Source organism: Myxocyprinus asiaticus, chromosome 31 (genome assembly GCF_019703515.2).
Source record: "Myxocyprinus asiaticus isolate MX2 ecotype Aquarium Trade chromosome 31, UBuf_Myxa_2, whole genome shotgun sequence".
Classification (NCBI taxonomy): Eukaryota; Metazoa; Chordata; class Actinopteri; order Cypriniformes; family Catostomidae; genus Myxocyprinus; species Myxocyprinus asiaticus.
The window spans coordinates 18,050,006-18,072,536 of record NC_059374.1 but is presented as its reverse complement, the minus strand read 5'-3'; the positions used below and the strand labels follow the sequence as shown (position 1 = coordinate 18,072,536).

Here is a 22,531-nt window from a genome sequence, read left to right as displayed (position 1 = left end):
TTTCCCAAACAATAATAGAAAAATAAAGTTTGTCAAGACTGACTGACTGGCGGACGGACGGATTCATATAATGAAAATATACTATTCATTATATGAATTTCCAGGACTTCAATTAATAATTTAAATTACTTTTTTCCAGGCTAATAAATCACAATTGTAAAATTCCCTGATATTTTCAGGTCTTCTATGGCCATATAAGACATAATTTAACTTTAATCTACAGTAGGTTAGTGCAAGGATATTTGAGTCTAAATTGGAGGATATGTGCTTCCTCAAACGATTGTGGTTTGTTTCTTCTACAAAAGCTTTATGTTGTTGGTCTTGTGGGAGAATCCTGTGGGACTGGCAAACATTTGTGACTGTGGGCCATGTAAATAGTAAGAACAAACGGTCACGTGAGAAAAACTGTCTGTTAAGCACCCAGAACAGAGAGCTCAGGTGTTTTTCCAACACCACGTGAGAGATGACACCATTGAGAGCTGATCTTGTAGACACTGTTTTATTTCAAGTGATATGTGACAAGCAATCATCAAATCAACTTATAAAAACATCTGCACTATTTCTTTAAACAAGCTTATGTCATGGCGCCTTAAAATAAATACTTTCAACAGGAAATAATACAGACATAATATGCAAAATTCAAACCAGACAAACAGAATGATCGAGCAAATGCCACAGAGGTGAAACATAATAAGGGTCCATAAAATGTAAACATACAGGCCCTCCCCAAACTCATTCCGAAAAAAGTGTTGTAGAAAACATCTGAAGTATTTTGTAAAATACAGAATCTTAGCAAAAAAAAAAAAAAAAAAGTTTTTTTTTTTTTTTCAGGTTCTCTCAAAAACGTTGCAAAATATTTGCTGGTATCGTAGCGAGATTAAATGTGAAGAAGAATGTGCTTTTGCATTTTTTTTTTTTTTATTAGTATTCACATATAATATATAATAAGTATCAACAAAGTCCTCCACTGGTCTGTATGGAGCAATGGCAGCCATATTGCACAAGGCTCATCTTCCTCAGGCACATGGAAGAACTCTCCTCATTTTTACGTCTGCTTTTACAGGCACAGGTAACCATGGCTACCAGTGCTGCTCGAACAAGATGCCCTCGCACCTGAGGCACCAACACGTTTTGGGGGCGACCGTGGCGAGTGCCCGCACCTTTCTATCTGTCAGCTTTCATTGACCGGCATAGTAAGACAAAAAAAACAAAAAAAACAGAAAGAGTGTACCGCGCATGTGAGTCCAAAGTTCACATTCAAAACACCCTCCATTTATGAAACAAACGCAACTGGTGTTGCTCACATTTTTTTTTTCTTCACATATTACAAAAAGAAATTTGGTTCCTTTTGACCATTCGTCTGCCGAAACATAACAAGCCCTCAACACACGGTGGTTAAGAAAACAGTACAAAAAGTGGTCCACTTTGAAGATCATGTGACCTGCAATCCTCACCCAACGCCCACAGACTGAATGTAAACAAACTCTAGCATGGCTTTCGATCCAGACTGGAGTGCAGGAGTTGCAAAAGGTTTCGTTTCCATCGTACAATAATGAAAAAAAGTACGCTTTTAGCACCTTCACCCATTAAATTCCTGGAATCGGTCCCAAACAGAACGTGGGCGCAGAAGTCCTGTCTATCTAAGAACAACAGGGTGTTGAAAAACAATGCATCAAGTACTACAATACACCGTTCAAAATTGGAGTCTAATTCAAACAAGTCTCATACTTAAGTTAAGCTACATTTAGTTCACAGCCATTGTTAGTTGTTAGTTTACTTAAAACAAGTTAAACAGGAAAGCTAGGTTCTTTTGACCCCCATCGTTGAGTTTCTTTTCAAGAGCCAATACCAGGCGAATGTGTGTACACAAAAGGGTCAAGAAGGTTTTTGTGTGAGTGTGTGTTTGCTGAATTCTTAACACAGGCATAACAGTACTGACTGCTGTTGTGATTTAGAGCTCCATTGCCTCTGAAGAATATTCAAACATTCTCAAAGTGCAAAGGTTATGAATATCCTTTCACGGTCCGCTTCAATCTTTTACTTTATACTTGACATCTGTTAGGGAAATAAAATAAAATCACACTTTAAAAATAACATTTAAATTAAAATAAATGTTCTAGGCACTACTGAATGTCCAAAGGTGTTGCTGTAAATTGAGGAAGAAAGTGTTAAAAAGCAAATCCAAAACACTTCAGAGTGATTTTGCTGATCAAACACTTACATACTGGCTCCTGAAGCCAGCCAAATAACCAGACAGACGAGCACTGAGTCTTTCAGTAAAGTTGTTGATAAGGGTCCATCAAGACTTGTCGAGAAAAATCTTCACTTAAGTCCCATTAAATTTAAGACATGATTTTTTGGGGGATCTCTATGGAAGCTTTGAGGAAGATGGAGTTGTCACGGATGTAGTTCCTCTTCTTGATCTCCTCGTGCGAGATGAACTTGGGGTAGCCAAAACCCAGCGTGCTCTCGTCCAGCGAGTTCCGGCTGCTGCATGGTTTCTGGAAGTTCTTCCAGTTGGGGTCAGGGTTGAAGGTCTCTGTGATATGCTGAGGTTTGGACAGCGATGGGTCGCTCTGGTCCAAGATGGAGAAGGTCACCTTGTACGAGAAGGGCCATTCCAGCAGGTTATCGTACTCGCCGGGCAGCACGCGGATGTAGATGGACAGATGTGTGCCCTCCCCGCTGCCGTTACCATTTAGAAATGCAGACACCTGCAGTTTGTAGCCATAGCGGTGTGTGTAGAAGGGCGGGCTAAAGAACTCGTGGTTGTTGCGGAGTTTGGCCTCCTGCAGTTTGCGTGAGTAGTCGGTCAGCTTCCAGATAAGAACGCCGTCGTGACTGACAGACAGCTCCTCCATTTCTCGTCTCAAATCCATGATTTCCTGTCGCTGACGCCCCACCAGAGTGCACATCATCGTGAGGTGGGACTTTGTGCTCTCCTCCAGATGTCGACCAATAGCCATCTTTGGGCACTAGAAAACAGAGCAGAGAACATTTACATATGCTTTATGTAAAACTGATTGGAGAAGAAGAAACAAAATTTAATCTTGTTTCTATCTCCATGATGCTATCATCATAACTATAGACTTTAGTATAAGCTACATTTAATTTGACGTAAATGAAAAACAAGGCTTTAAAGGATAGACGGTACAGTCCATTCAATGGGCTTCATTCATGATACACGAGCAGAATGAACTGTGTAAATTGATCGTAAAACCATTCTTGTGTAAATTGAATGCAACAATTTAAGTAAAAATGGTTTTACGCATGATTTATTCGAAATTTCAACATTTGTTCTGCTCGTATTTCATCAGTGAGGCCAAGTATGTTGTGCTGTCTTAAAGGAATAGCTCACCCAAAAATGAAAATTTGCTGATAATTTACGCGTGCTCGTGAAAGTGATGACGTAAGCTCATTGGTAAGGTCACGCGTCACGTGGAGGAGTAAGAAAGCGCATCATTGTTTACATTGTTTTTTTTTTTAATTATTATTTGGAAATTATTTTTTCTTTTCTTTTATATTGTTTTGAAATTGTTTTGGACTATTTTGGTTTGTGAACGGCACAAATTTTTCTTGTAAACAATGACGCGCTTCCTGACTCCTCCACGTGACGCGTGACCTTACCAACAAGCTTACGTTATCACTCTCATGAGCGCACGTCACAGAGATGTAAGGAAGCAAACTTTTGTAGTTAAAAAGTATATAAATATTGTTTTGTTTCTCAAAATAATCAATCGTTTGCATTCAGAAGAACTTTATTTGTCGACTGGAGTCGTGTGGATTATTTTGATGCACCCTAAATATGTATTTTGGACCGTCAAAACATGGAGGACATTCACTTGCATTGTTTAGAGGAGGCAGCCCTACATGACAGTACGATATACTGAATGGACTGTCCTTCTATTTATCTTAAGGTTCTTGGTTGTCAAATTTTCAAGACCTATATTTTGCAAGATTTTTAGTCCAACGGCAGGTTGTGGAAAGACGTATTTTCAATGTTTTGTCAACTGAATGATCGACACCCTACACGACAGTACGATATATTGAATGGACTGTACTTCTATCTATCTTAAGGTTGCCAAATTAAAAAAAAAAAAACTACTGTATGCTTTGCAAGATTTTTAGTCCACTGGCAGGTTGTGGGAATATTTTCTATGCCCATTGATCAAACAGCATTCTATCCTCACAGCCTTGTTTTCGTTCACGTCAAATTAAATCTGTCGTCTACTCTAGGGTCTACATTATATAATGCATGTGAGGATAAGAAACCAGTAACATGCCACCTTGTTGAGTTGTTGCCTGTGCTGCCTGCACCCCAGGGTGATGCACTTACTCAAGGTATACTATATATATGTAACTTAGTTTCCACAACCTCCCTGAGATGACATCTCAAAGCAGACAGTCCATTTACATCCTCAAAAAGAGTTCTAACTTACATCAGAGTACATTCTTACTGAAGCAGACACAATTTTTTCAGGTGTTGAGGAAGGCAAACTGCACATAGCAGCATTTGAATGCAGTGAGCTTAATAAAAAGTTGTAGTGCAGGAGGTGTAAAAGGACTCACTCTATGTTTGCAGCCAGCCTCTTTGAAGGGGCAGAGGACCAATGCACTGCCACAACTCTCCTTCACATGGTTAGCCAGATCCTCTCGGGCGATGTTTGGGGTTCCACACTGATTAGGGCACTGCACGGGAAAGCGAGGGCAGTGGAACTGATGGTTCTGTGGGATGAAAGGGAGCAGTCAGCATTGATGAGGACCTGAAGGTTGTGCTGTCATTTCTGCAGTATTTGTTGAGTAATAACAGCTTGATGAAAGGAGGTGTGAGCACTAAAATATGCATGGATTCACTGAATAACCATGAGCTCAACTAAAGTACTTATGCTTGTATGATTTTTCTTTAGAAAAGCATGCACCAAATGTAACAAAGACAGAAAGAGGTGCTCATGAAATGTAAATCCTTCTTTATAAGAGGAAGTGTAAGCAGTGTGTGTGTGTTTTTGCTGGGTTGCTGAATATCGCAGTGTTTTCAGTATGTACTGTATACCTCTATATGTGTGAATGCAGGTGTTGCTAAAAGAAGCTCGGCCAGACCAAGCTGTGGCTACCTGGCACCAAACCCAGAATCTATCATGAAAGACTGCGTTTATGTAGACACAGACCCTCTGCCATCCCACCCTGTGCAACCTCAAAACCCCTTTAATTCGCCACTGAGCCGCCACTGTTCCATTAGCAACCAGTGCTGGATGTACCCACAGAAAACCCAACAAACACACAACATTTACATCCCTTTATCCATCACACAGACACACGTCTACACAGTAGAGCAGTTTAAGTTAAGGCAATAAATTATTTAAAGGAATAGTTCACCCAAATGTTTTTTTTTTTTTTTTTAATCTGTCATTATTTACACCCCCATAATATGGTTCCAATGCAGTTTGATTTTTCACTGAAAATGTTCCACTCTAGCAGACTATTAACCGCTGCAAGTGAATCATTGAGTCAGTAAGTTTGAGAACTAGAGAACTGGATCAGTCTGATTTGTGAACAAATAATTCAGACCAATTTCCTTAACTGGATCATCTGATTTATTGAAAAGAACTATTCAAATAACGATTCGAACTGCTCTCATGAACTGTGATAAACATGCTAAGGAGAGCTAGAGTGGATATCAAATTTTCTAGTAAAAACCAACTTAAATTTTGGTCCTTGCCTTAAAGAGATCGCATGACTTCGGAAAACTTGGAATACGGCACACAAGTCATATGGACCACTATTTTGATCCTTTAAAAGTGATTGTTTGGTAATTTTGGAGCTTGACAGCCCCAGTCCTCATTCACTTTCATTGTATGCAAAAGCATGGCCAGGATATTCTTCAAAAAATAATTTTTCGTGTTCTACAGAAGAAACATCATACAGATTATAAAGTCATACATGTTTGGAAAAAGTATTTTCAAGTAAATAATGACAGAATTTTCATTTTTGGGTGAACTACTCCTTTTAAGGTTCCTCTGTTGTCACAGACCTGGATGGTGTCGTAGACGAACTCTTTGCCGCAGTACTTGCAGGGTTGGGTGCGTTTGGGGCATTCTGTCATGGTGTGCTGGGACAGGAGTCTCCTCATCATTCTCGCTCCACATTTGTTTTCGCAGTAGACACTCTCCTGTGGACAGATGCCCTGGTGGTTCTGAGGGACACAAACCAAGAAAGAGGGACATCAGAAGGAGAAAAGAAACTAGAATGCAGTGCTTTTGCAAGGCAGGAAAAGAACATTGTTGAAGCTTTAGGTAAACGTATGTTTTAGGTTTTGGTTCTGGGATGAAATCAGCTGCATCTGAGCTGCTTTGCCATTGCCATGACACTCAGCACACATCTTGTTTTCTGTCAGCTAAAACATTAACATACAATGTGACTGTCTTTGCAGCATAAATGTGATTATAGATTGTTAAACAGATGCAAGAGAGAACATACAAATATGCAGTATGCAAATAAATATAGGAAAGACCAAGACATTAAGTTGATGCCATCACTGTTATTTACATTTCAAATGGAAAAAAAAGCTATCAATATAATTCAAAGAGATTTTTTTAACTTTTCTTAAAAATGCTAATGCTAATTTTACAACAGCTAACAAATAGATAGCACCCCTAAGACAAAAAAAAAAAAACCACACGAAACTAACCAGTGCAGCGTTTCCCAAAAGCAACGTAAGCCTAAGTAGATTATAGAAACCACTGGCACCAATGGTCTATATGATCATGTTAAGCTTGCAATGCTTTTGGGAAACGCAGCCTTGAATGTTTGAAAAATATCAAAACAGTGGTGCCTTGCAAGCACTGTAATTATACAAAGACAAAGAATCAGACAAGTCACCATACAAAGAAACACCAAACTTGCAAGCACTGCAGTTTTAAATCCCAAGTAAAACTGTTCTTTAATCATGAACTTTGTGCAATTTTGCAGTCCAGCCATGAAACACAAAGAACAATTCCAATAAAAAACATTAAACAAGAATAAATGTCTCATTTATGCACGATGAGGTTTGAATTAGATGTGTAAAAGCGAACAACCGAAGATCTTGTGTTACTACAAGATCAAGCTAGCTGCCAATTTGCTAGTAACGAATTCTTAGAGTTCACACATCGAGAGAATCACAGCACAGTGTGAAGCGCTCAAGCCTTCCTTGATGTAGTAATCCTTATTATAGCACAAAAATCAAACAAGACAGCTAATACTGCTAAGGTAATGTTCCAACAGATCCAATAAGCTATTATTCCAAACAATAACAATCTGTTTTTGTCATAATCTGACTACAATGTCAAAAAAAGACATCTTAAACCAGCCTAAAATGGTTTGCTGGTCTTATCCGGTCTCCCAGCCTGGTCTGGCTGGTTTTAGAGGTGTTTTAGTCAGGCTAGGAGACTAGTGGCTGCCCAGCTAAACCATTTTGGTAAGGCTGGGAGACCAGCTTAAACCAGCTTTGACCAGCAAAGTTTAGACAGTTTTTTTCAGCAGGGCGGTTAAAGCCTTCTGGCATACCTCAAAGGCCTCTCCTGTGAACTCGCTCCCGCAAAACTCGCACTTGACCTTGCGTTTGGGGCAGTCATGCTGCAGGTGCTCAGGCAGGTCCCGGCGAGTCAGCTTCACGGAGCAGCGATTGGGGCAGGGGATCACGTTGAATGCGCAGGTGGAGAAGTGGCTCTGAAAGAAACAGATGAAGGGAGAGTTGGTAAGTAAGACAGTTCGGCCTCAACACACTACTAAAACAATCATGTAGTACTGCGCCAAAAGCTTATAGCTACCAGCCGCTATGCAAGTGGAGTACGAAATCTACAAAGCTACAGAACAAAAGACCAGACAGAAGCTTTGCACAACTAAAACAAGATACAATATAATATTATATCAATTTATGGGTTGCGATATGATAATATTGTGATTCTTTGTTTGGAATGTTGCAATTCAAAATGGTGATATATTGCAATCTTTTACTTGCTTCTCATTTATCTTTATTGGATTTCGATGATTTGTGCAACAAGTGCTGAACTTCCTGCTTTATTTCATTGTAGAGCCATAGAAGTTTATCAGTACATGAAAACCACTGCAGTCTAGCTGTACGGAGGATCTGTATGGACAACCTTACAAATGGAACAAGTAATAGACTTTTATATTCTTAGCTCATTATGAGTTCACATTTTGGTTGACTGGAAGAGTTTCATTTTAGAGTTTCATAAATCTAATGCTGTTGTACGTTTTCTCTTCTCACACGCTTGCTCTTAATTTATTTTTCCCAAAAATAATATGTGAAAAATGCAACCAAAAGTCAAAATTCTTAGCATTAGAATATCAATACAGTATTGTGAGGTAAAATATTGATATATAGTGATTTCCCCTCCCCAAAAAATATATTGCGGGGTACAGCTTATATGTGTGCCACATAGGCCATGTCCACACCAATACATTTTCGTTAGAAAACGCATCTTTTTCTCCACGTTTTGGCCTTCTATCCAAACAAAGACAGCGTTTTTTTTACAACGAAAACAGAGCATTTTGGAAACACTCTTCCAAATGGATACATTTGAAAACGCCATCTTAACGTTGCAGTGTGGACAGGGGAAGCTGAGATATCTTAATACGATGAAGTATTTGTTGTCATGTACGAAGTCATGTGATCTATTCAACTTAAAACAATCAAAAAGGCAGCCCATGTTGTGGCAGCGCTGTTGTGCCTGTACTTTACTTTGATAGCATTGTGTTTTTTCTCCCCTTTTTCTCCCCAATTTGGAATGCCCAATACCCAATTAGCTCTAAGTCCTCGTGGTGGCGTAGTGACTCACCTCAATCCGGGTTGTGGAGGACGAATCTCAGTTGCCTCTGTATCTGAGACCGTCAATCTGCGCATCTTATCACGTGGCTTGTTGAGCGCGTTACCACGGAGACATAGCGCATGTGGAGGCTTCACGCTATTCTCCGCGGCATCCACGCACAACACACCACGTGCTCCACCGAGAGCGAGAACCACATTATAATGACCACGAGGAGGTTACCACATGTATCTCTACCCTCCCTAGCAACCGGGCCAATTGGTTGCTTAGGAGACCTGGCTGGAGTCACTCAGCATGCCCTGGATTCAAACTTATGACTCCAGGGGTGGTAGTCAGTGTCAATACTCACTGAGCTACCCAGGCCCCACTTTGATAGCATTGTTAAAGCTAAATGTTACTTTGTACAACCTTCACAAAGCATTCCTTCAAAGGTGACGGGAAGTTTACTCAGACTTGCTGTCAGACCGTACATGGAATGGCGATTTTTCGCATGCGCTGAAAGGGGATTTAAGTTTCAGTGTGGACGAGCAATTTTTGGAAAACGGCAGTGTGGACGGAGAGCATTTTGAAAACGAAAACGCAGTCTTCAAATGTATCCAGATAAATTTGATTGTAGCCTCAAGTTCGAATGCGGCTTGCCTCATTTCCTGATCTCTTCTGCTTATCGTTTCATGTAATTTTTCAGACTGTCACAATAAATAAACTGCAAAAAACAAAACAAAATAAAAACTATGCTTACCTGTAGCTGTTTCATCTGGCCAGTCCAGCGGCAGCCCTCCTCACTGTGAATACAGCGGATGGCCAGAGCCAATATCTGCTGCTCCAGCTCAGGGTCAGGATAGATCTACAATAAACACCAAGGACACATTAATCAACCCTGTCTCCTCTCTTAAAACACAAACACACTCATATATTAACCAATCAAGGACAGGGCAGAGCTCTGGAATTAATGGTTCACTTATTAACTACGACACAGTATATGCCTGTGGCCTCTCCTATGATAAAATGGATTTTTCTTTTGGTATAATAACCACCAAGTCATTTATAGTCAACCACATGTTAATAGCGAAGTGTGTAATTTCTGCACCACTGCCATCACCAAACGGAATTCCAAAAATGTCTACTTTCAAACAGGTTCCTTAACACTCCCCTGGTCTTCCATTGGTCGAACAAACAGACAATCCTGTCACAAACCCACACCATTGGTTGAGCCAATGCAAAAAAAAATATTTTTTTGATAGCTCCACAGAGTTGACATTTTTCATGGGAATCAACCTACGAAAGGCTTGGTTGTAGTCATCTCTGCGTATAAAACTGGGATAGGAGAAAATATTTTAACATAAAAAAAAATTGTTACACTTTTATATTGCTTGTATAATTACATAAAGGTGATGCAACACAATGGAAAACGTGCAAGGCTGCAAGACAAATTTTGAGAGACGTATTAGGCAAAATAATAATATTTAGTCTAATACATACCCAAATATACGGTTGTATGATGAAATTATTGGAGATTGATAACCTCACCAGAGCCCTGTGAAATTAGTGTGTATGCATGGATTTATGTATGTAATCTACACCTAGCTGCTACTGCGTCTTCACTAAATTTATAAAGTCGATGAAGGATGAGACGTTGCTCCATCCAAATTAGCCCAAATCCCCTTCCTGCAGGATTTACATACACACACAGATCTGCTGTGTTCAGACAGCATGTGAAGCAGCACTGCATTGTCCCATATGAAGCCATCCCCCTCACCCCACCCTAGCCACACACACCACACACACACACACACACACAAATTCATTTTCATTGACAGATTTTCAGGCATGCTAAGATAAACTCTCCCAAATGTGCCATCCTGCATTACACAGCGATTGAGAATATCTAGAAATAGATTTGCAGATAAACAAATAAACGAGGAAAACAGAATCACGTGGCAAATCTTTCGTAAAATCGTCTGAAGTAAAAAAACACACAGTTTTTCATTGCGCCTGGGGAAAGTAATCTAAAAAGAAAGGCAGTGACCTTTTAATCATTTACACTAATGAGGATAAAGGCACCAACACAGTGTTCTAATCTGGCATGATGCGACAAGTTTCCAGTGACAAGTAAATCGGCATTCACACTGACAGCGGTTTGAAACAACAATGCTATTGAAAGTCATTCATTTCCAATTAGAGTTGGCAATTGCGCTAAACTTGTGCAGAGTTCAACTTTATGCAAATGCAGTGGTGCTATGCGGCAACTACGAATGGTGCAGACAGTGAAGCTCATGTGATCCGCAACCTAATATAGTTGGATACAGCAGTCAAGTATGGTTGCGTCACATCCCATTTGTCATTATGATTCTGAAAGATGATCGTGCGCTCCCTTTGCCGAGTTCGTACTGATGTGGACTCTACAGTGGACTACTATTCCTAAGTCTATTCGGCATTACACCACCACATCACGATTAATCGCAGATTGTGAAAGTGCTGAAATTTAACTCTATATATACAGTATGTGAAACAGAAATTTGGACCAATGAGATGTCACTGTGACTACCTCTTGCAATGCTACAGAAATAGAAACCAAGCGACCAACAAAAAAAATACTAATACTAATAATATCCTAGTAATAGGATAATTAAGTCACAGCTAAAAAATAAGATACACAGCTTTTGTGCATGGTTAACACAAAGTGTCAAGCTGCTCTAAACGTACAGATTTTGTGTTTACAATGTCTGATTGTGGCTGCTGCTTTCAAATACCAATTCACTTCACCGTTTTGAAAGAGTAGGTGTACCAAATGAGACCAGAGACACGAGGTGAACCTGACCTCAAACAGGCCTAGACAGGTACTAAACAACAGCACTGCGGAGGTGGACTGGTAATCTGTGGGCGACTGGGCGGCCGTTAGGAATTTAAAAAAAGACTACTTGTGTAATACTGTGTGTGCTCAAAGTCTCGTGAGCACCAGACAGTTCTCCAGCAGCAGTAGAGTTATCCCCCTGACTTATGCAAATCACAGTTTCAACGGATTAGCACGCTAAAGCTCTTTGCAACACAGAACAGGTTTAACTTCCAGCATGTGCCCTTGCAGAAGCGTGTCAAGCGCACTGCATGAGGAGATGACTCAGACATTAGAATAGTTTCCTAGAAAAACACGTGGTTAGAGTAGCTCTCGAATCTTGCTGACTGCTGTGGCTGTTGTTAAATTCAAGGTCCATTCATTCTTAGTGGAGGACTCCATAATCTCAGTCTCTGGAGCACAACATGAGAAAATGAGTCTTTAATGAATGCTGACTCTTTTTTGCATTTTTTTCCCAAGCCCAACCTGATTCATTAACTAAAGGGTGAAATGAAAAATAAGCCAATACTTTAAAGATTTAGTGGAATCTCTTCTTTAGTGTGGCACAGAGCAGATTTTCTGAAACGCAGGGTATGATTTCTTGACTGAAATATTTTAGGAAAGGGGAATGACTGTATTGATATTTAACTCCTTCAGTAAGTCCTTAAAGGGACAGTTCACCCAAAAATGAAAATTCTCACATCATTTACTCACCCTCATCCTATCCCTGATGTATATGACTTTCTTTCTTCAGCAAAACACATTTGAAGAAAAATAGAAAACATATCTTAGCTCAGTAGGTCCTTAAAATGCAAGTGGTTTGTGATATGACCTTTGAAGCTCCAAAAAGAACAGACATTCAGCATAAACGTCATTCATACGACTCCACTGGTTAAATGAATGTCTTCTAAAGCTAAATGATCGATTTTGGTGCAAAAAGGATCAATATTTAAGTATAAATCATCGCTTCTGGTCAGCAATAGTAAACGCATTCACGAGAGGGCGGAGTTCATGCGGTCTGTTGTGTGACGTATTCGCGTTGGCATGTTCGGACATAATCTCACGTTTTTCTCTCAGTTAAGAAATCCAGGATGAGCACAGAAATTCACCATTGTGAGTAAACATACAGACACAAATACAGATCTAAACCAAAACCAATTACGCTTCTGTACAGCATTCCTCCTACTCAGTTGTAAACAGCGCCGCTCTTCTGGGTGTGTGGCACGTGCATCTGTTCTCCTGTGAACATGCTAATAAGGCCAAAACAATCAGTCGACATTAGACAACGTCGACAATAAAAAAATTGTTGACAAAAATTTCCGTTGTCGTATAGTCGTTTGATCTCATTTAACGTAACACGGGATCATGAAACCCTAATGATGACGCGTGAAAGGAGCACTGCAGCTCATGCCTGAATGAGGAGAGGAAGACGACACAACTCACAGTCCAGACGCACTCCAAATTTTCCAAACGGCTTCAGGTGATGTAGATCGCAAAGTATGAGGGAATTATACTACAAAAATATAAAATAAGTAAATATAAATGAAGTGTCGTCCTGACATGAAATAAATCGAAGCCGGATCTGGCGTTCCTCTTGTGCAAAACTTGCCTGTCAGAGCGTCTATAAATGAAACAGCTCGGAGTTATATGTTTAATGCATCCTTTATTAAAGTTCAAATAATAAGTAAGCGGGTTGTGTAAATAAGCACAAACTCCGAAACAGGCATTTCTCTGTGCGGTCAGAGCCACATTTGAGTTGTGTGAAAAACAGAGCAATAGAGTTTCAAACTTCTCCCGGCTGATAAACCCTCTCGCATGAGGACGCTCGCTAGATTATAACGTGATGGCTCACGACGTAGTGAATCATAATACATGTCACTGTGTGTATCTTATCGTGAAGAAAATCATAGATTCAAGCTCTAAGAATAGAGTTTTTTTTAAAGATGGATCGAATTGAACAAAAAGGTGAGAGAGTGTAGTCTTAGCCCAATATACAATGCAAAAAAATAAATTAATAAAAAAAATAAAAAAAATTATTGGTTATTGATTTGTCTTTTTTGGTTTGTTTTCCAATAACATTTCTTAAACTCCTTATTTACTATTAGGAGCTATACTGCAGAAGGAAAAAAATTCAGAAAATTTTGAATATAATATTTAATATATATTTAATTATTAATAATTAATATTTTAAAATATCAAAAAATCCTTAAAACAAGATACATTTACCTGAGAAGCAACATATAAGATATTTAGACTTGCTTTCAAAGAATATATATTGAATACAAGTATATTTTGTCTTTACTGCACTGGCAGTGAAAAAATACACTCATATGCAAAATACACTTACACTCAAGATACATTCTCTGAAAGCAAATCTAATTATCTTATATGTTTCTATCATACCTTATATGATTTTTAGATCATTTTAAATGGAAAACAAGACAAAAACACTTGATAACAATAGGACTTTTTGCTGTGAATTTTTTTAACGAATTAAATTTAATAAAAATCCAAGTATTTTGTTCCTTGTAATTCAGTGAACATCATTTAGAGGTATTTCTAAAAGATGATTTTGCCCTCTTTTTTGTTGTATTCACATTTAATACAACCTTTTAAGTTGAGGCACAAGATGAATAGTCGGTTAAGAGCTAATGATTTATCGTTGCAATAATCTGTGAATAGTCGAATAATCACTCTAATAACCTTTAGATTAGTTGATTATCAAAATAATCGTTAGTTGCAGCCCTACATGCCAACGCGATTATGTCACACGCATTAACTGCTGCTGACCGGAAGTGATTTATAGTTAAATAGACTTAAATATTGATCTTTTTCACACCAAAAGCGATCTTGCCCTTTAGAAGACATTCATTTAACCAGTGGAATCGTATGGATGAAGTTTATGCTGAATGTCTTTTCTTTTTGGAGCATCAAAAGGTCGCATCACCATCCACTTGCATTTTAAGGACCTACTGAGCTAAGATATTTTTTCTGTATATTATATGCACCATATTCTAAGTCATCTGAAACCATACAATAGCTTTGTGTGAGTCATTATTGGTTCTCACGTGTGTCATAACAAGGCTTGGGATCGATGCCTTTTACACACATCGATAATCTAAATATTTTCCTGATGATATGGACATACAGTATATCGGACATTTTTTCAGATATAAATAGGGCTACTCATTGCACAATGTGCGTTTTCAAACATATTTCTTAATACAACTTTGGTAAATTAAAGGGGGTCACACACCAGACAGGTGTGACGGATGACATGGCACATTCTAAAATTCGATCAGTTATTTTCTATGAAGGTACAGTACATCGATCAGCCACAACATCAAAACCACCTGTCTAATATTGTGTAGGTCCCCCTCGTGCCGCCAAAACAACGCCAACCCGCATCTCAGAATAGCATTCTGAGATGATATTCTTCTCATCACAATTGTACAGAGCAGTTATCTGAATTACCGTAGCCTTTGTCAGTTCAAACAAGTCTGGCCATTCTCTGTTGACCTCTCTCATCAACAAGGCATTTCCATCCGCAGAACTGCCGCTCACTGGATGTTTTTTGTTTTTGGCACCATTTTGAGTAAATTCTAGAGACTGTTGTGTGTGAAAATCCCAGGAGATCAGCAGTTACAGAAATACTCAGACCAGCCCGTCTGGCACCAACAATCATCCATGCGATTATCTAATCAGCCAATCGTGTGGCAGCAGTGCAGTGCATAAAATCACGCAGATACGGGTCAGGAACTTCAGTAATTGTTCACATCAACCATCACAATGGGGAAACATTTTTATCTCAGTGATTTGGACCATGGCATGATTGTTGGTGCCAGATGGCCTAGTTTGAGTATTTCTGTAACTGCTGATCTCCTGGGATTTTCACACACAACAGTCTCTATAATTTACTCAGAATGGGGCCAAAAACAAAAAACATCCAGTGAGGGGCAGTTCTGTGGATGGAAATGCGTTGTTGATGAGAGAGGTCAATAGAGAATGGCCAGACTGGTTCGAACTGACAAAGTCTACGGTAACTCAGATAACCGCTCTGTACAATTGTGGTAAGAAGAATATCATCTCAGAATAGGCGCTGGTGGACTACACAATATTAGGCAGGTGGTTTTAATGTTGTGGCTGATCGATGTATGGACGCACAGACCGCGGGCTCACCGTCTCCCGAGGCTGCTCAAAAATCTGCAGCACCACGAAGTGTAACTCGTATAGTTTTCCATTAAATTCAACCCAAATCATTATCAAAAGGACAAAAATTATATACTTTAGCCATCAGTGGATGATTTATTGTGTACATGCATCTTTCATATAGCCTAAACAATGTATTTTCAGTTACAAGTATGTATTTTTGTGGTTTGACAGCTTGAATGAAACCTGTTCAAAGATACATACAGAGAAATTGCATAATAATTTCTAATCGTTTAGTTTGTCCAGTTAAACCTGCAAACTCATCAACGCAACTTTCATTCTTGAACAAGTGCAAAAATCTTTGCAGGGCTTGACAATAAGGACTGCCAGATGGCCGGAAGCCAGTGAGAGAAAGATTTGGGCCAGTTGCTAGAACTGTCACTTGCCCAATTGGGCCAGTCCTGCATTTATAACATTAGTGCAAGCAAACAACAAGCAAGAGAGCACAAAAATCATGGAGCGAACAAAGTCTTCTAACCGAGGAGCGAGTGCGAGTATATTTATCTCGCAAAGACGTGCAAATGCATAATATACTGGACGCGCCAAGGCACAGTCCCGTGCAGACACCGAGTGCACTCTCCTAGTACTGTCCTCGCTCTTTTCCAAGTGTCTTAGCAGCAGCTATTACCAATGTGTAGAAAATAGAAGGGAAAAAACACCACTTAATGAATTTCGTACCGGGATTGCACGTCTTGCGCAACATTTTAAGTATCCCCGCACATTCCATGTTCATAGTGCGCGAAATCCCCACATTTTTTCATTTTTACGTGTTGGTGAAAAGCAGTAATCCACACATTGCAACACAAGAAATCAACAGTTTCTTTCTGTAGGACTGAAAATCCATGTCTCTCCGTGCATATGTCTCATCATCATCCTCTCTCTCCATGCAGCGTAGACTGTTTAACATGCATGTGCTCTCGTAAAGGGACAGAGCTCTAGATTTATTCCCACTGTATAAAAAAAAAAAAAAAAAAAAAGAAAAAAGAAAAACACATTCTCTCATTAATTCGCCTTTAGAGATGAAGCGCCGAATGAGACGTAATAAAATTTGTTAAACCCCAGTTATACACGTGTCTGGAAATCACAAGCTGCTCAATATCCAAAATGTAAGTATACATTTAATTAGGTTTGTTTCAAAATGTAAACATTAATTCGACATTATAATTGCGTTTGATATGAAAAGAAGCAAAATCACTATGGCTATTATTATCAGAGCTGTTCAGCTGCAGGGTGGAGATGAATATTCAGAACTGTCTACTTCATATCATCCTCATGAAACACCAGTAGCATTTCTCATTTTTGGACCGTACAGGTATTTTTGTTTTTGTGCTTTGTGCATCAGTCTGTGTTGGTCTTTAGATTGTCTGATTTCATGTTATATACAGTACAAAGTGTTAATTCACAGATTAGGCCTAATATCTCCCGAATGTATATTACACATCACAACCAATTTGGTAGCAAGTCTCTTCTCAGGGATTCATATGTTTATTACATTCAGAAAATAATCACATCTTTAACTCAGTGATTAAATCTTTGATCCTGTGTGTGAATACACTACACATGGCCAAAAGTTGCATGATAGCATGACTAAACAGGTGACCGAAAACACATCATCTCCTCCACAGAACTCTACATCTAAAAATTTGTGTAAATGGCAGTATGGCTGAGGTTAATATGATGTATTTATGAATTTATATCTGTGAAGTGCTTATATGGGATTACATAATGCATAAATCATATCTTGCAAATTATAAATGTGATTCAGTTTGGGGGCATTGTCTTAAAAACATAATATATGAAAAAAATATTTATCTTCAGACACATTTTTAAAGCCATGATGGTAAAAACAGCTATTTATCATTTATGTGTTGGGGCCAGTGAAAATTTTGGCAGGGCCAGTAAAAATCTGAAGCACTGGCCCGACTGGGCCAGTAGAAAAAATCCTTAGCGTTGAGCCCTGCTTTGTAACTTTTGTGTGTATGCGTCCTGTGGCAAGGAACTATAAAATACACGTTCTATATTGTGACATCTGTTTCAGTAAATGTTATATCACCCCCTTGTGGTTTCCGAACTCTATTATGCCAGACATTCAACAGAAGCCCAACAGAGTGTATTGGAAAGCACGCAAATTAGGCTTTTAAATGTCGACAAAAATATATTGATTAAAAAAAAAACGGCCCGATCAGTAATCAATATATCGATATTTTATGACATGCCTAGTTATAACCAATCTCAACACATGGCAAAGTGAATAATAACTAATTTTGTTCCGTTCCTCACACAAAGCTATCATATGGTATCAAAAGACTTGAATACAGTGCACAAAACTCCTTTTCTCATGAGCTTACTACTTCTCCTTTTGTGTTCCACGGAGGAAAGATTGCCAAAGAGGTTTGGAACAACATGAGTGAGTGAATGATGAGAAAATTTTTATTTTGGATGAACTGCTCCTTTAACAAGTTTCAGGAGTCTGCAAGACAGAATGTAAGTTATCTTGTCACATTCAGAACTAAGCTATGAGTCATCCATGTCTCCTTCACTCTTTTCTTTTTTTCCCCTCTTTTCAAATTCCCAAGACATGAGTGGCCCATAGTAGTTCATTAGTGTGATTACTCAAGTGGTTTGAAGAAAGTGGACAGGGGGTGAATGCCTGGGGCAGGACCAGAGCCTCACCAAACTCTGACTCAAACGCAGCGTGCGATTGTTGACACAGCAGCACTCGTACCAATCGAGGAAAGTTGAGAGTAAATCTCAGAGAGTAAAGCCAAAAAGCGAGGCCCCTTTAAGTCCATTCCACTGTACGTTACAGGAATGTAAATCAATGTGCGAGATTGAATTGTAATCTGTTCAACAACAGAATGCATGAAAGATTAGTGCCGAGTCCATTACCTTGGCATAATCCAGTGGGAGCTGGTCCTCAGGGCACTTGAAGACCCCCTCACTGCAAACAAAGAAAGAGAGGATTGTCAACTTTACTGAGCATCAGACAATTAATCTACGACCTGCTTTTTCTTTATTAAAATGCTGGACACAACAGAAAAGCACAAATACTGTAGTTGAATATAAATATCGATACATGGACCTAAGGTATCGATACAATATAGTGAGAAAAAGCATTGCGATACATCAATATTTGATTGTAGTAAGCACCTCTTAAAATCAACTTCCTGTCTTACAGGAGGAGTGCCCTAATCTAGACAGAGGCTCTTTGTTTTCTACTGCATTTTTCACTTAAAAGAAGGTTAATTATGTACCCTGGTTATGAAGTGCTTACAACAAAGCTGAAAGGAGCCGAGAGAAGATGTCATGCTGAGACAGAAGGAAGAGAAATGAAAGACGAGATTTGGCATGGCTGTGATGCGACCAGCTGAGAGGGGTGTCGTGCCTTATTAGCAGGGCTCCTCTTGCAGCATAATATTCACTGTTGTAAATAAATGGAATTAACTGGAAGAGATAGCACTGACAGGGGTATGGGGAGATGTAAGCCTTTGTGTCCAACTGTACAGCACCATTATTTACATAAAGAGAATCCTTCCAAGGACCATCTGTGAAAGCAGTCCCAAGAGATGTGTTAATACGGCCCGTCTACTGCCTGTTACTGCCGGAGATACAGGGCCTCCCTGAACAACATAGTGGCCGTTAAATAGTACTAAACCACAAAACACATTACGTTGTGAGCCACATAAAATGAAAGCATTTATCTTAAATTGTAAGTGTGATTTTTATTGAAGTTAAAATACTTCACCCAAAAATGGGTTGAGTCATTCTGCCTAAAATCTATTCTTGTGTTCAAAAGAAGAAAGTAAGTCATATGGGTTTGGAACAAAATTCGGGTAAATGAGTAAGTTATAAAATGATTTTAATTTTTGGGTAAGCTATCCCTTTAATATGCAGAGACAACTGTAAGTTAGCCATTTGTACAGTAGGATGTTTGTTTGTGTGTCCCAACCAGCCAGACACAGCAACATTGACTCAACCAATGGTGTAAAATTTTGCTGGGACTATTTTTTTTTTTTTTTTTTTTTTTTACAATGGCAGAAAAATAAATTATGTAGTTTAAAATGAAAAAAAAATCCACAATTTTCTGCATAATTATAGGAGTATAAAGGGCATAAAAACACATTTCTAGCCAGAGGCTACGTTTTGCAGTATCACAAGACCATGTGACTGGGAAAACAAGGCAATAATGAATGGACTTTCTGACGTTTCCCTCCTTTAGCCATGCAAATACACAGTAAAAAAAAAAAAAAAAAAAAAAAAAAAAAAAAAAAGTGTAGCCAAGGTTCACAGCTAGTAAATCCAAGGCCACAATGTTTTCATCGTGTCCCAAAGGCCTTTAATCTAAAGGGAACAAAACAACACAAACAGACACAGCAGCGGACGTGTGCAGAAAAAGACCCTGGGGTCCCCAGCTGCACAGGGGCCAGATGGAAAGGGCTTTATGCCTGAGGAGATGGCAGCCACTCCCATCCATTAAGGTCAGTGTGTCACTGGGGCTGCAATTAATACACCAGGCTTTAACAAAAAAGTCAATCAATTACCCAACAGAGGCAGGCCTACTCAGCAGAACCACATGTGTGGTCATCAAATGCATGGTGCCGGACTTTATTACCAGGCCATCAGTGCAGTTCCATTGGGATCAATCGTCTTTTAAGATTAAGCTATGATTTACAACCCAGTTCCGCCCTCCCTAGACTGATGAACAAATATGAACCAAAGGCAAAGTAGACTGAGGTAGAGGAGGTAAACTGGAATGCACCTCTCATTTCTTACCATAAAACACAGTTGAACAGAGGGCGGCTTGTCAGACACTGTCAGACCGATTTCTTCCAAAGAGGAAGAGAAAACCATCAGCCATACATTGATCTTCTTAGGACTCTTTGAACTCTAAAGCACTGACTCTTGACTCTAAAGCACTGACTCATTTGTTCAGACTTATTGCTATGCTTCAACTTTGTCTTAGAATTAGAATGAAGAGAACAGCATCAGCAAAGACATTCTGTACAAGTGGACTTGCTAAGATAATATGGCATGAAAGGGACACTTCAAAACCCTTGATGCTTGGCCCCTTCTCTCCACACACTGCTTTGAGAAGTTGGAAAAGAGGCTTTGAAAACCAAGGATGAGGGAACCGCTAACATGGCTTTTTAAAGGAGTCATTTACAGTTGCAGACTGATCTCACTGTGAATTCGGTGACAGAAGGTTGAAAGTTCAGCTTCTGAAACCGGTCTGTGCTGACCCCAGTGGCTGAAGCTGGAAGTGTGGTTGAACGTACACAGTATGGGCACAAGTGAGCTTAAGTTTCCTGGTGAATGTCCACAGAAGGTGCCAAAAAGTGAGTTGTATTTTCCGTTTTAAAAGATTTAATACAGTCAACAGGAATGCATATTTATTAACCTTTCACCCTAAACCTAAACATCAGTGAAGTAAAATTTTAATTTTAGAGTGAAAATGCAACCTCTCAATTGCACTCACCATTTTTTATGTGATCGCAATTACTTCCTGGTACCTATGGGACCAGAACCTGTGTCTCTGAGGTTGCTCACGCAATGCGCTATTAGTAGCACCAGAAGGAATGGTGATCACATATTAATTGATGCCAAAATGTCTGATGGGGGATGGCGCTTTTAGTATTTCAGCAGAATGTTGTCGATTACAGGGTTCATAAACATTAGGAAGCAACATGTCGATTCCCTGTGTGATCATGTTGTATTCAAGATTCATTGCACCAGGTTTGACATCAATAAAACCAAACGCAATTGGTTCTTGTGTGTCTAGACACCGATCAAACATGGCTAGATTGAATATGTGTAAGAGCGAATGAGAATTAAGAGCAATGGTGGATAGTACCATTTCCAGTAAATAACGACTTCAATTTACTTGTTATTTCATGATAAAAGAAATACCTGAAATTCAATCAGTTTAAACACTTGCAAGCCCAACCCCCAATGGCCAACAAGCAATAGGGAAAACAATAGTCACAATAAAAAGCAAAACCTCAAATTCATCCAGCACACAAGCAAGCATAACAGCTGCTCTGCAGCACAGAAAAGCAATCGAGAGGAAGGCCCATGTGCTATAACAGCAGGATAGACAATCCCTGCAGGCTTTTTACATATTCATGATTGTCCCCCTTCACCTAACCCACAGTGTCAGGAGCTACAACCTTCTGATCTCTCCTTTCATGCCTTCCTACATCGTGTGGGCATATTAGGGTCAACTATGTAGCTATAACGGCCAGTGTGTTCAAACCACTGCTTCTCCCAAGCTCATCAATGATTCTTGATGGCCTCCCAACCGCATTATACATTCTCTGGCATGCCCTCAGGTCAGATTAGCAAGCCATCGGTTTGCAAAGTGATACAGATGAGGACAGGTGTCACAACACTGTACTCACACCTTTTACACAGCCTTTGACAAGCAGGCCACTGGGGAAGTGGCCAATCGTTGTAGAGAATGCTCAACAAAAGGAACTTTGGAAGGGCTGAGAGCAAATCTGAATGCCTTCTTTATGAAAGCTATCTCTCTCTTTCTCTCATTCATCTCCATTTCTTTCTCAGAATTGTATGGAGGTGTTAATACCATCCATTCAAAAGCCATGAATTGTAAGTGGATCACTGACAAATAAAATTGTCAGAGGTGACATTTTTTTGATATATTTTAAAA

At 39.3% G+C, this 22,531-nt stretch overlaps 1 protein-coding gene across 1 annotated transcript in view; it reads right to left on the bottom strand.

The window, feature by feature from the left end:
- Positions 1–480: 480 nt before the first annotated feature.
- LOC127422495 (TNF receptor-associated factor 4-like) overlaps positions 481–22,531 on the bottom strand; it is a 49,534-nt gene continuing 27,483 nt past the window's right edge. Inside the window, exons 2-7 of the mRNA XM_051666058.1 lie at positions 18,754–18,805; positions 9,565–9,669; positions 7,543–7,704; positions 6,029–6,190; positions 4,570–4,725; positions 481–2,975 (exon numbers count right to left, since the gene is read on the bottom strand). Coding sequence (XP_051522018.1) covers positions 2,343–2,975; positions 4,570–4,725; positions 6,029–6,190; positions 7,543–7,704; positions 9,565–9,669; positions 18,754–18,805 — 1,270 coding nt within the window. The 3' untranslated portion in view covers positions 481–2,342. The remainder of the gene's footprint in view (positions 2,976–4,569; positions 4,726–6,028; positions 6,191–7,542; positions 7,705–9,564; positions 9,670–18,753; positions 18,806–22,531) is intronic.